We start from the raw sequence: 14,762 nt of genomic DNA, 5'->3' as shown, positions 1-14,762 counted from the left end.
ATTTGTAAAGATGAGGCGGGTTAAGCGGTGTTTTTTGGTCAATAGCCTTAAAGGCAAGTAATTATATATAATATAAAAAAAAAAAAAAAAAAAACTCAAGCATCATGCAATGGTTCATACACATGAGGATAGGTTTGGGGCCTTGATAATATGCATAAGAGATCTGATCTGTCTATTATTTTTATCATATGATATAGACCATATATGATCACATGTGTGATGGGAGAAGAGGAAGAAAGGATGGAAGGAGAAGAGAGACACTCTCTCCTTCGGGGTTGGGGGAGATTGGATGATCACATGTGTGATGGGAGGAGGAAGAAAAGACAGAAGGAGAAGAGAGGCACTCTCTCCTTCGGGGTTGGGGGAGATAGGATGATCACATGTGTGATGGGAGAAGAGGAGAAAAGACAGAAGGAGAAGAGAGACACTCTCTCCTTTGGGTTGGGGGGAGAGAGGATGATCATCAGAAGACGGAGAAGATGGGCACTCTCTCCTTTGGGGTGGGGGTAGATAGGATTAGGAATAGAATCTATATATAAGAAGGGTCACCTGACTGCCATGTTGGCATATGTGGTGGCATTTGCATTAGCTGAATTGTATATGCATGTGGGTTTAGCAAAGCTCGAAGTCGAAATAGTGAGTTTTTATTGATAGTGATTACCTCTAGTATATCCAGGCAGACGTCCAACTCGCCCCTGCCATAGCCTCTCATGGTGTACTGCCCACCAAGAGTAAAACCATCGTAGCTTGGGACGTCTCTTACACAACCAGCATAATGTCCATGTAGGACCAATACATATGGGGGAGGTTCACCAGCGCACTTCCTCTACAGTCTTCAACTGAATGAAGCGGGTTATGGTTAGCTGGCAACGATTAAAAATCAAAGTTGCTGCTGACACCAAGACCCTTGTCTAATTGCAATGGGATTTTATTTATTATTATTTTTCAGAGGTAACAATTTTTTATATAACCAGAGCACAAAAAGCGCAAGTACTATATAACAATAAGCCGAAGCCAGTCACCCAAATTTACAAAAAAAAATACTCAACTGAAGTCCCCACCAGAAGTTACAAAAAACAACAATCAATATCCCCACCCAAACATGAAGCCCACTAAAAAACCAGGCACCTTGCTTGCATCTTAACCCAACCCAAAGAATGACTAAGTTCCTAAAACACCTTCCATTTCTTTCTTCCCAAATCACCCAAGACCCACCAATAAACAGAGCTGCCAAATGCCTTTCCTCTTCTTACCATCCTCTATCACTGCAATTGTATTTTGATACAAGGTGAATACATGTATAATAATTAGAACCTCAAAAAATTCTTTTAAAAAATTTATAGAAAACTCCACTCTTGAGAAGCACAGATATCAAACAATTCATGAAAGTTTAGATGCAGTTTACCTATCAGAAAAAAAATTGCCAATTCTCCTCCTTTTGTTTTTAGAAAGAAGATGGAAAGAAAAATACATTTTTCAAACAACGACAAATTCTCATGAAATAAGGTAAAAGAAAAGATCTCAAATGCAAGAGAAAAGGTTTCACAAATTTGAGGAACGGTGGAATTATTCCACGTGTTTTCACATCAAAGTTCCAATCAGTACGTGGTGGACCTGTATGTCTGCAATATATGAAACAGTCATCTGGCAGGCCAACCTGTATATAGACATGATCCATAAATTAGGCTGGTCAGGAACATAATGACGATGGCCTGTTTTTGGTCCCTACTCTGGTCAGGCAGTTAGGATTTCTTTTGGGCCATTGCCCATGGCCTATGACCGGTTCGTGTCTCATACACATCCGCCACATGTCCAGATGGGAACTCATGTGCAGTAAGTGTGAAATTGCCATTTCTCAACGGTTTTTTTTTTTCAATCCAATAGGTTAGTGCAAAATGCAGTGTAATGCCATATTCCATAGTTCAAAACCTGAAAACTCAGACTCGATGTCCAGTTAGTGTGTTTTAGAATGATGAGTTAGCTCGACGAGTTGTCAAGCCATATCGAGTTGGCCAAGTTGTCAAGCTGACACAATGAGTCTTATTGAGTTCAGACTGAGTCAAGATTGTGTCCCAGTTTCTCAGAGACTTGGCTCGAAATCTCGTCGGATCGAGTTGACTCGGGCGAGTTTTGTGTCAAGTTAGAGAGTTTTAGAACAATGACATACTCAATAGAATTAAAGGCTGTTCCCATCATTCCTTAAAATACAATATGAAACTGAAATAAATGGCATTTTGTCATGCATTAAATTATATACATAATTCAATCACCTAGAAGATGTAATCAAAGTAGATTTACCTGGAAGGCATTCTGCTCACCAACAATTTTCCATTTACGAACTTTGTGTTATCACTTGTAGTGTTTGTCTGCGCGATTGCCATGCAGTCAATGCCAGTTAGTGCAAATGCTACCGGTTTCATCGCACATTGTGATTTCCTCCATCACTAGATCATAAGTAAATTTGCATTGTCAGGTGAAGCACTGCAAGTTTAAAATAATTAGTCAAAAGGAGCAGTGAGCTTCATCAGCTCGAAACATATCAAGTTTCTTGGGATAGACAATCCTGCTATGGCCACTTGATACCCAACTCTTCCAATGCGTCAATGCAGCATATGTGCGATATTTGGGCCATTTATCAGTAGTGCCCCAACTGATATATCGTGGTCTGATTTCAGACGAAGTGTACATCCTATGTGAACCACTCATCAATTTTTAACCATCCATTTATTTTTCATAATTGTGCGACAATTGATGAATGGACTAGCCTGATTTTGAGCAGCAACACAAACAAGCTGAGACAGCACATTAATGACCCATATCTCGCAGAAGTCCCACATTGAATGCACGTGGCATGTGTAGAATAGGATTAAAACCCTCTCTTAAGAGCAGCCAACTCGAATAGGGAAAAAAGGGAGGTATCACTTGCCTCTTTGATATTGGCTTTGAAGCCCACTCTATCAACCCATATTGCTGGAACTTCATCCACCCTGGTCCACCTGTGAATATGGGACTCGGTTTCTTCTGCTTGCATGGAAGGTCCGGTTGCGATGATTGTGGATGTCATTGAGATATGGATGAACATATTCAAGCTTGAAAGAGAGATCATCCTGAACAAAGGATTATACAAACATAATCAGGAAACATGTTCTTAGTGCGAAGATGTGTTTACCAAAAGAGCATTCTTGAAACCAACATAGCTAAACATAACAATTAGTTGGAATAAGTACTGAAATCAGAAAATTAAGAAAACAAACACACCATTTCACGCCTTGTCTACATGACCACTAACAAGAGAGAGAGAGGGAGCGAGCATGGGTCATACCACCTGAACATCGTGAAGAGGATCCTTGCAGGTGCAAGTATTGTGACCGGTCTTCTTGCATTTACTACAAAACCTGACCTTCACCTTAGATGATGATTTCTCCAATCCAGGCTTTACTCTCTTAGACGGAAGGCAACCTTTTGACATCAAGTGCTGGGGATCCTGCTAAGTTGATTGGTCAGAAATATTACATGCTCCAGTGACTTCCACGATTCTGTATTGATGATTACCAGCATGAAGGTCAGGATGTGCAAGCTCCGTAGGAGTTGTTCGCAGAGACAATTTTCTCTAATGCTTCTTGAAAAGCATGCAAGGCCACATTGTAACTTTCAATAGACAACGCCCCTTCCTCAGCGAGTTTAACAGATAACTGGCATAGATCGTTGTACCGCAAGATCATAGATTGAGAGTAATCTCTTTGTGCTCTAACAGCGTGCTCATTCAATCCAAGCCTGCTCTTGGCATCCTTTGTCCAACGTTTCAAAATGTAATGGGGTGGGATTAATAAGACGCCTCTTGCACTGAGGACTCTTAATGCATGTCTACAAAGAATGCCTACAAATTCAAACATACAGCAGCTACAAGCAACTCTCATTTCAGGAGCATTTAATGTGACAGTGTAAGTCTTCTCTTCACCAAATTTGGCCACCATATAAGTTATGACTGTGTCATTCTCCTTGATTTTCCTTTCATAGTAACCAATAGCTTCACAAATCTCGACTTGAAATACCTTGAAAATTTCTGCTGTATAGACATTTGCCGCTTGTTTCTCAAAAGGAGTTGTTGTCCTCAAATTGGGTTTGGTTTGCATCATCTCAAAATCAGCCAGAGATTCCTTATCATACCGACTCTGCAGGGCAGTATCATACTGTTCAAGAAACTCTTTTAAAGTGGACTCTGCATTCACGTACCCATCAAAGAAAGAGTTAATACCTTCACTTCCCTGGCTAGTAGATAATCCTGCAAAAAATTTACCTTTCAAGTATACTGGGACCCACTGTTGGCGATCTTCATATAAAATCTTCAGCCACTCATCTTCCCTAAGATTAAACGTATCAAGAAGCAACCCCCATCTTGTTTCAAATTCATCAACTGTCTCGGTCTGGTAGACGCATTTATCAAATTCAGCTTTAAAATTCCAATGTTCTTTGCATACATGACCCCATCTTTTGGTAATGTTTCTTTGGATGTGAAACATGCATAAACGATGATGGGTTTCTGGGAACACCTCCGCCACTGCTGCTTGTATGGTCCTATCATGTTCAGTAATTACAGATATTGGATACCGCCCATTCATTGATGCAACCCATGTTTGGAAAATCCAAATAAATGACGATATGGTCTTATCTGCAAGCAGTGCGCAACCAAGTAACACAGACTGCCCATGGTGGTTCACTCCTACAAATGGAGCAAATGGCACGTGATATTTTTTCTCCAAATACATAGTGTCAAAGGTGACTACATCGCTGAAGTAATTAGAAGCCATCCTCGACTTAGAATCAGCCCAAAAGATATTTCTTATATGCTCTTCTTCATCAATTTCTATTGCGTAAAAGAAGGACGCATTCTCGGCCTGCATATGCTTGAAATAATCAATGAGAGCCTTAATGTCTCCTCTTGGAAAGGTCAACGGCCACATCTGCTCAATACGGTTTTTACCGGCATCATTGGCGAACTCAGAATTAGTAATCTTTGTGTTGGATTGTTTGCCAGAGACAGGAGTCAGCTTCTTCAGTCTTAATCCTGAAGCATGAGAAGTGTTGTTAGAGCACTTTGCATTTTTTTGCAGTTTCCTATGTGATCGAAAGCAATGCACTTTGTTGGGACAAAGTTCATGGTTATGGTCCTTCTCAACAGCATGAATAAACCATTTCCCAGAATTTGTTTTCTTTACACTAATCATTGCCTTGCATTCCGTTGTGATTATCCGTGTATTCTCCACTTTCCCATTACTCTGCTTAAAACCCTCTATAGAACATACAAAGCGGATGGCAATTAATGATCTGTCACGCTTCGAGTAACGAGTGGATGTTTTACGGATGCCAAAGCCCATATGCCTAGCATATGCATTATAGAATGAATAAACAGTCCCTAGAGATTCGAACTCCATACCCACAGATGGCTCTACATTTGCATCTCCTTCGAATGTAATCAGAGCAGAACTTTCATCCAATTTGTCACTAACCACACAGGTTTCGAAATCCAATTTCTTCCTGTGTGATCGAAGGTTATGCACATCGGTTGGACTAAGTAGCGCATGGTTATGGTCCTTTTCAACAAAATGAACAACCCATTTCTTAGAGTCTGCTTTCTTTACTTTAATCGTTGCCGGGCAACCTTCCCTTATAATCGGTCGTGGGTTCTTGACTGTTTCCCTCTGCTGTTTGAAACCCTCCTTGAAACATACATACTGAGTAGCAATTAATCTGTTGTCCCGCTTTGAATAACGGGTGGATCTTTTACGAACACCAAATCCCACACACCTAGCATATTCATTATAGAATGAGAATGCAGCCTCTTCAGATTCGAACTCCATGCCCATATATGGTTCGAGATTTGCATCTACGGTGCATGCATTAAACTCCTTTAAGGCCATACTTTCTCCAATTTCATTCTCACCCATACGTTGTCCAATGTCCACTGCCGTGTTTGTTCTGTTGCTTTCCACATGCATTTTAAATTCCATAGCTCTTTCTGCTTCAGCCATACTAAAAGCAAACTGCATAAAACAAGTAGAAAATTAGTATGCATAGCATTCTCTTTTTCTTTTCTTTTTTGAAAGATGTACGCATAGCATTCTTCCTTGGGAGATTCTTGAAAAAGGGACCAATAATAACATATCTCACCGGCCACATTGCAAACAATGTAATCAAAATTTCAACAGAATCAAGGTCAAAATGCAAACAATTGACATTAGAATGAACTGAAACTGCAAACTCTGATAAAAGACTAGAATATACAAAAAATAAGAAATAGAAGTCATTCAACAGAAGGCACTGTAAAAAAGAAGTAGATAACTAATCTCACACATGTATAGCCCAACCTTTGTACATGCTTCCATGTGTACAAAAGTGGAACATGTGGAACATCCTAGCTGTCCATCAGGTAGGACCAGTGTTTTAAATAGCAGTAGCATGATGCGTAGCGCTCAACCCTCTATAGTGTGTAGTGTAAATACGTAGCGTGTAGCATAAGCTACCCGATACTTTTATTTTTTAATTTAAAAATAGGATAAATATAATAAATAGTGAAAAAAAAAGGAAAAAAATATAAAAATGCCTAAAAGATTATTCATTTTGTCAATTATGAGCATGTTCAAAAAAGTTATTAGTTATCATTTATCAAAAGCCAATCTACATATATAAGCCAAATCAAATAATTATCACATCAACAACTTTCAAAGCCAACCACTTTAATTAATAATGTCTAATTGAAACCATAAGTCACAATTATGAAAAGAAATAAAAATCCCATAGGTTAAAAGTATCAAGTAGAATACAAGTGTCACATTCCTCAACATTAGAACAAAGAAAACGTGAAAAAAATAATAATAAAATAAAATAGTAAAAAAATACATTTTAGCTTAACACTATGGACGCTACGTGCTACGCAGTTGTAGCGTACGCTACAACCCTTGTAGCCTACACTACAGGGGATTTACGCTATTTGGGATGCTACGTAGCGCTACGGCCACGCTACGCTACGTAGCGTACACTACCACTATGCTACGGGCGCTATTTGAAACACTGGGTAGGACACAGTTTTAAAAACAAAATGAACAGCCAAACCATGTTTTCCTAGCGATCCATTTCTCATACACAGCAGTCCCTCCAACAAGTGGGAAGACTTGACTATGTACATGGACATATAAACAGTTGGGCCACCTGGTGGACAACTTGGGTGTCCGACAAAATGTGCCACTTTGGCGCATGTGGATCATGCATAGGGGAGGGGCTATACAGGTTTTGGATTACTAAACCCCCCAAAACTTCGTCATCTCTTGTGCTGAAATGCCAAGTTTAAGAATGATTTGAACTTTTAAAAGCAGCTTTAGAAACTCAAACCGCAAGAATTATTGTCCTTTTGAGCAGCCTTACAAACTCTCCAAAGACACTTGCAGATTTCTTTGGCTTCTAAGATGTCTATGAAACTCTAAAAATTCAGAAACATTTGCAATTGACTAGTGTTTTAAGCAGCCCTTGAAACCACAAGCGCTTAGAATTTATTGGGGCTTCTGAGCAGACATAAACTGAAAAGGACCCAGAAAAACTTCCAATCTTCATGAGCTTTTAAGCAGTCTATAAGACCCATAGACATATGCAATTCTCTTGAGCTTTTAAGCAGCTTTTGAAACTCAAATGATCCAAATCACTCATAAAGAATTAGCCCTTTATCAGTCTCAGGAACTCGAAAGAACCAGAAACACCTGCAAGTCCCTTGGACTCTTAAGCATCTCTAGAAACTGAAGTGACCCAGAGACATTTGCAAGTTTCTAGGCCTTTTTATCAATCTCAGAAATTCAAAAGACCCATAAACACTTGCAATTCTCTCAGGCCTTTTAAGTGGACTTGGAAACTCAAAAGACCCAAAACACTTGCAACATTTGAGTTTTTAAGTGGCCTTAGAATCTCAAAAGACCTAGAAATAACCACAAAGTTCGAGTTTTTAAGTAGCCTTTGAAACTCAAAAGACCAAAAATCAACTACAAGCAGTGTTCAGAATATTGGTATCGTTACATGTAGTGCTGACCGGGGATATGGATACTTAGAAAATATCGTTGATTGAGGGAAACATTGGGGAAAAGGTGGATTTTTTTTTTATAGTGAAACCTCCGGAGACGTTGAACGCACATGTTTACATATTTAAAAATCAAAATAATGCAAAAAGAAAAAAAAAAAGAAAAAAAGAAAAAAAAAAAAACCTATCATAGTAAGTTCATTTTATAGGGGCTAAACCATGTGCCGTCAGGAAGAAAAAAGAAGACACAGGATAATATCCAAAATAAGTTCATATCATTCAAATACCATACAATACAAGTAATAAAACATTCATTCTCAATTTGAGGGGTAAAATGGAGGAAATTACAATTTCCCCCATTCACCTACTCAAATGTTGATTTATGTGCTACAAATCCACGTAGATCATGAGAATCATGCATAGACACCGCAATCCATGCTGACATTTTAAGAAAAATAAAGTATCCGTGGATTTTTTGTCACCTTTTGAGTTTTGCCCCATCCTCACTTTCAGACGAGATTTCTCCCCCAAGGGAGTGATTGATTCATAAAAATGAGTGATTGAAATCAACTAAGAATTAAAATCCCACCAAAAATGATGATTTTTTCGACTATTGGGATTTTTCCCAATTTTCTCATGAATTTTTGGCATTTTACGAAAGTATACGAGGGATCTTTTACACTGTCAAGACACCAAAATATTGTGGGTATCGCTGGTATCGCCAAATACGACGATAATATCGAAATTATCAATGATATTTGGAATTTACTATATTACTTAGGGTTTTGGTACGTTGACCCGACGACACCAAAAATAACAACGTTATTATCGATAATATCGCTGATATTTATAACATTGATTGCAACAATCTTGAGGCTTTTTTAATCTTCTTCTTCTTCTTCTTCTTTAAATTTATTTATTTATTTTTAATGATACAATCTTAAGCTTTTGAGTAGCCTTGGAACTAAAAAAGACCCCCATCCCCGCCCCTCAAAAAATATATATATATATATATATACCTTGAGCTTTTAAGCAATTTCATCATCATCCATCGTCATCAACGCCTTATCCTAGCTAATTGGCTACACAAATCTTGTTCCACCACTCAACTCTATCAAGGACCATATCCCCTGTTAAACCACTGATCATCATGGCTTTTCTTACCACCTCCACTGACACAAGGAAGGGCATGATGGGGTCAATCACTATCTTCCTCGATTGATAACACCTTGAATCCACAAGGCCCTCTTGAATCCACAAGAGAAATAAAATAGTTTTTTTTTTAAAGAATTTTATTGATAGCTTCCTAAAATAAAACGAGTTTGCAAGCTTAAATAACCCTAAACAAACCCTAAGACGCAATTAGAAGAGACCTAAACAAATAAGGAAATAAAATTTGAAAAACGCGCAAGTTTCTGTTGTCTGTCAATTGATTAGAATGACTCAAAAATGTCCAAAAGACTAAAAACTAAAAAGTTATGTGAGTTTCGATTGATTGACCGATCTGTCGACCCGATCGGTCGGTCGATCGATCGAACTGTGCTGAATTTTGTTGATTTCCCTTTGGGCTACTTCCGGTCCATTTGTGTTAAGAACGTGCTTAATCCATCCTAGGTCATCCACCCATGTCCTTTTAGGCATTCCCTCATCCTTTTAGAGCCTTCAACTTGAACTAACTCACTCCTTACTGGTGCAGTTCTTGCTTTGGGGAGCACATGGCCAAACTATCCAAGTCTACTTTCCCTCATCTCATTACCTATCAATGCCTTCTAGGTTCCCTTTAATGCATTTATTTCTAATTCTATCCTTCTTCATTTTGCCACTTGCCCATTCAACATCCTTCAGCTATGCTCATCCTATGAACATGTTGTTCCTTGATTACCCAATGTTTTGTCCCATAAAGCATAGATGGTCATACAACCATCCTATAAAATTTCCATTTCAGTTTCATTGGTATGTGGTGATCACATAAAACTCCCGAGGCACATCTCCACTTCATCCACCTAACTCTAATTCCATAAACAACATCCTTCTCGATCTCTCTGCTCTCGTGAACTATCAACCCAAGATAGGTCATTTTTGAGGTCATTTTGGAACCTCTTAGTCAGCAATATTAACAAATTCCTCATTCCCACTCCTATTGTTACTAGCATTGCATTCCTTATACTCCTTTGCTTCGACGAACTTTAAAACCTTTAGATTCTAAATCATCCCTCCATAGTTCTAGCTTGGACTTACACCCTCACCTCGTCAACCAAAACTATGTCATTTGCAAGCAACTACACCTTTAAGCAATCTAATCATTTAAAAAGGCCCCAAAACACTCCTTTTTTTTTTTCTTTTTTTTCTTTTTTTGCTTCAAGCACTCTAATGAAATTAAAATACCCACAGAAACTAACAACTTGAGCTTTTAAGCAATCTAATTAAACTCAAAACACCCGAAAATACTTACCATTTTCTTAGACTTTTGGACACTCTAATAAAATCAAAAGACCACAGACACAAACCATTCTCTTGAGATTTTAAGCACTCTAATAAACTCAAAAAACCAACAATTTTCCTGAGATTTAAGCAATCTCATAAACTTTTTAAAAAAAAAAAAAACTCATTTCTTTCTGATATTCGAGGAACAGTAGCAATTTGCTTTTAAGCAGTTTTGGAACGTACAATATCCAGATAAATCCATCAGCTTGCTCGAAATTTCAATCAATCTGATACACCCAAAAACCCCAGAAACTGTCGAAAATTCCCTCCGCTTTCGAAAAAGCTTGTTGAAGCTCAAAAGACCCAAAAACAATCGCCATTTTCAACAAAATCAAAGACCCAAATCCTCAAATTCCAAGACGAATTCAACAAGGGAAAAAAATAAATTCGAAGAGTGGTCGACTTACTCCTGAAATTCAATCGAATGAAGGGAAGTTTTCCTCTTCGATTTTCGCTTCTCGTTTGCAGAGAGAGAGACGGAGAGGTTCGTTTCACGAAACGCGCTAGCGTACCTCGCGTAAGTATACAGACAGCGTGACTCGCGCTTACCGAGCGCCACGTGGGATACGTGACTACCTGCGATCCAGCGGTACAGGTACAACGCGACCTTACGGTTCTACAGGGAAGATGTGGGGCCCACATGGTGTATGTATTAAATCTAGTCCGTTCATCGGATGCGTCGCATTATTTTATCTTTATTTGATGAAAATAAGTTAGATTCAAGACTATGGAAGACCACATGACAGGGAACGAGTTGGGAGGGGACCCTCACCCTTGATTCTAATCGGGGCTACTTTTGTTTCAGAACATACTGATTTCTGTTATGATCCTTCATCCAGGGAATATGAAGCGTCTGGACGGTCTGGATTCCGTCTCTACAACATGATAGGTCCAATGGAAACCAAGGAAAGCGTCCCATCTCAACCTACCTCCTGTCCTGTGGCCCACCTGAGTATCCTTTTAGGCTACCTTTTGAGATTTGGGTCTAACGTCACGTGATGGATCTTATGGACAGGTTGGATGTCTTGAATACATCACGTGGGCCCCACTTCTATACATTGCCAGAAAAATGATGGTACTCATCCCTTCACATGTGGCAGCGTAGAACAGTTATCCAGGCCATCCAAATTGCGGGTCCCATTGAGGATTGTGGCTATATTTAAAATCACTATGATAAATCAATCCTAACAATTCATTTGTCACTATCGAATGGATGGTTACAAGTAAGATTGTGAATGGTCTGAAAAATCAGATGGTTAATGGTGTTTTCTCAGTGCAGTTTTTGGCTATGGTAGATCCACAGTCGGTTCAAATGATTGGACGGTCCGGATTCCCTCATAAATGCAATATATGTCCGTTTGAAGAGTCATCACCATCGTTGGAGTACATCGCAACTCACCCCGAGTCCCCTTCATCACGTGGCCCATGCTCCGCGAAAGATTACCCCATCCATCCACGCAAGCGTTTTCGTTTTTAAATGGGAAAGAAAACGACTGCGTGACTTGCGGAGTCTGGCGAGGCTGGTGGATTCCTGACTGTGGGGCCCATATTGATGTATTTTACTTACATCCACACCGTCCATCCGTTTCCACATATTATTTTAGGCATGATACCGAACATGAAGCAGTACATTTAATAGATGGACCACACCAGATAAAACAGTATTGATTAACAATTAAAAACTTTTTGTGGGCCACAAAAGTTTTGGATCAATCTAATATTTGTGTGGTCCCTTCATCCATGTCTTTGTAATCTTATTAACAGGTTTGATGATAAATAAACATTCCGGTAGGACCCAAGAATATTTTAATAGTGGGTATTCTATTTGCTATGGTGTGATCCACCTAAGATTTGGATCTGAGCTAAAATGAGTTGTCAAAACGGATGGACGGCACGGATTTAAGTAACATACATTAAGGTTAAGGATCCACCCACCTTGGCGGAGTCATGAGACAGGTGGCGGGAGTTATTTGATGTTCTGGTACAGTGTGATGGTTGATAGACTGGCGCTTAACACGAATTAAACCGATTAAATTGCGTAATATATTGTTGCTAAGTCACCTTCTCAATTCCAGTTCGTTTGAAGAATCCGAACCTCTGATTCTGACACTTTGACCATTTGTATATTTGTCATTTTTAACCATCGAATAAAAGTCCATTAATACTATAATCAGATAACAAAGGCCTGCTTGGATACCACCAAATAAATTACTTTTTAACTGATTTTAAGTCATTAAATTACTTTTTTTTTAAATCCAAAATTAAATTGATAAGCATTATTATACAAGTAACTTAACCATAAAAGTCACTTATTTCAATAAAAAACTTTTTATAGCTTTTTACTTATTACTTCTCTGTATTTCTGTCAAGTCAATCAAAGAAAGCTCCAGATGATGGGTTGTCCCCACCAAAGGTGGGGCCCGCATGATGGATACTTCATATCAAAGGTGGCGCTATATGATGGATGATCACGTATTAATGTGGGCCCACATAATTGATGGTTCACATTAAAGTTAGGCCAATAATGATAAATAACCCACATCCGAAGTGACCCTAGGGTAGGTCCCCGCCCGGATTTTGAATGTTTTGAGCCAAGTTGTTAGCTAAGCCTATTCAAAATTCTGATTTTGTTAGGCACGAGCCTAGCCCATTGACACCTGTAGGTATAATGGACAACCCACTTCCAACGTAAAGGTGGGCTCTACATAATGGGCAGTGGACAGTCCACAATAAAGGTTGGCGCTTAATGATGAATGGCCTACATCCAAGGCGAGCCCCACATGATGGACAGCCCACATTGAAGGCATGACCCACATGATGGATAATCCACATTGAAGGTGGGGTCCACATGATGGACGGTCCACATCAAAGGTGGGCTTCATAGGATGGATGACCCACATCAAAGTGGGCCCCACAGGATGGACAGTCCACATCAAAGGTCGGCCCTAATGATGAGTGGCCCACATCCAAGCCGGGTCCCCATGATGCAAACCCCACATGGTGGACAAAAGCATTGATGGTGGGCCTCACATGATGGATGACCAATACCAAAGGTGGGACCTGCATAATGGACGGTATACATTAAAGGTCGGCCTTGCATGATGGGCCCACACAATGACAGTCCACATTAAAGGTGGGGCCCATATGATGACGCTGAATATGAGGACCAAGCAAGCTTAACAAATAAATATTTATGTGATGTTGGAAACAAAACGTGCTTTTCTACTTTTTCGCTGATAAGTATTATTGATTATTAAACAAGTTTATTTACTTAATAAGTAGAAAACAAAATAAGCTACTTGTGGCATAATTAGTTTATTTAAAGTAGCTTACAATCCAAACACCCCTTAAAATAAGAGCCATTTTTTCTGTTCAAGAATATGTATAATTGGACTAATAATTTGAAAAGCTTAATTTGATTCACTTAAACAAAGCGTTTGCAATTTCTAAATAATTTCCATGGTTGCATACCATCCATCATTTCCTTGACGGCAAGTCACATCATACCGCCACTCAATTTTCATTGATCCAATAAAACTATGTTTCTAAATAAAATCTTATGGCATTTGATTGGATTGTATACAGTTGTGGAAAAATGAGGCTAATTGAGTACATACTTCACTCACAACTTTCAAACATATAATTATGTCATACAACAGTCTATCGTCCAATCAAATTCTGTCATATAAGGAGTGGAAAGAAACTTGGTCGAGGCACATCCAATCCATGTTCAAATGAAATATAAAACAAAAGGCACAAGTCCACTAGAGCACATGCGTGCAAACAGAGGTGTGACCTGGGCTAATGTCGATGAGATCCACCCAGTCAATCAGGTGCACCACCTAGTGTTTAGATGGGGCCCAATAGTTAAAGTGAGGTGATTGTCAGAGCAGGCAGGCTGCTGTTCTGGCACCAGTTTAGAGATTGGGTGTGAAAAAATATGAGATTGGAGATTGAAAATAATTTCAGTTGGGCATGCATGTTAGGGCTGAAAGTCGAGTGGGTTGGGTTGGGTTGGGTTGGGTCGGGTCAGGTTGGTGTTCAACCCTAGCCCAACCCAAGGTTCCTATACCTCAACCCTAACCCAACCCAACTTCGAGTTGGGAATTCTTAACCCAAGCCCAATCCAAGCGGGCTCGGTTGGGTGGATACATGCTAATATTTTCGTTATTACATTAGTTTATTATATTTCAATACGTCTTATTTTTTGTACCTATAA

At 39.2% G+C, this 14,762-nt stretch overlaps 1 protein-coding gene and 1 long non-coding RNA gene across 5 annotated transcripts; both read right to left on the bottom strand.

The window, feature by feature from the left end:
- Positions 1 to 910: 910 nt before the first annotated feature.
- LOC131252829 (uncharacterized) lies at positions 911 to 2,479 on the bottom strand. The gene is made up of 2 exons (XR_009174697.1): positions 2,299 to 2,479; positions 911 to 1,265 (listed from the first exon to the last, which is right to left on the bottom strand). It is a non-coding gene; the product is annotated as an uncharacterized LOC131252829 (long non-coding RNA).
- Positions 2,480 to 2,929: 450 nt separating this feature from the next.
- Positions 2,930 to 11,047, bottom strand: LOC131252828 (protein FAR1-RELATED SEQUENCE 5-like). Of its 4 annotated transcripts, none has more exons than XM_058253559.1 (3): positions 10,951 to 11,047; positions 3,259 to 6,041; positions 2,930 to 3,107 (listed from the first exon to the last, which is right to left on the bottom strand). In XM_058253559.1, exon 2 carries the CDS (start codon positions 6,027 to 6,029, stop codon positions 3,564 to 3,566), a length of 2,466 nt encoding a protein of 821 aa, XP_058109542.1. In that variant the 5' UTR covers positions 6,030 to 6,041; positions 10,951 to 11,047; the 3' UTR covers positions 2,930 to 3,107; positions 3,259 to 3,563. The 4 variants fall into 4 exon arrangements, with proteins under 4 accessions (XP_058109542.1, XP_058109541.1, XP_058109543.1 ...); XM_058253558.1 differs by having other exon boundaries at positions 3,323 to 6,041; XM_058253560.1 differs by having other exon boundaries at positions 3,326 to 6,041.
- Positions 11,048 to 14,762: the final 3,715 nt, after the last annotated feature.

This window comes from Magnolia sinica, chromosome 8, assembly GCF_029962835.1.
Source record: "Magnolia sinica isolate HGM2019 chromosome 8, MsV1, whole genome shotgun sequence".
NCBI classification, from domain to species: Eukaryota; Viridiplantae; Streptophyta; class Magnoliopsida; order Magnoliales; family Magnoliaceae; genus Magnolia; species Magnolia sinica.
This window is presented reverse-complemented; position numbering and strand designations above follow the sequence as displayed.

Excerpts from the sequence above, each read along its gene's own strand:
- LOC131252828 (XM_058253559.1), bottom strand. The coding sequence starts at position 6,029 with ATGGCTGAAGCAGAAAGAGCTATGGAATTTAAAATGCATGTGGAAAGC.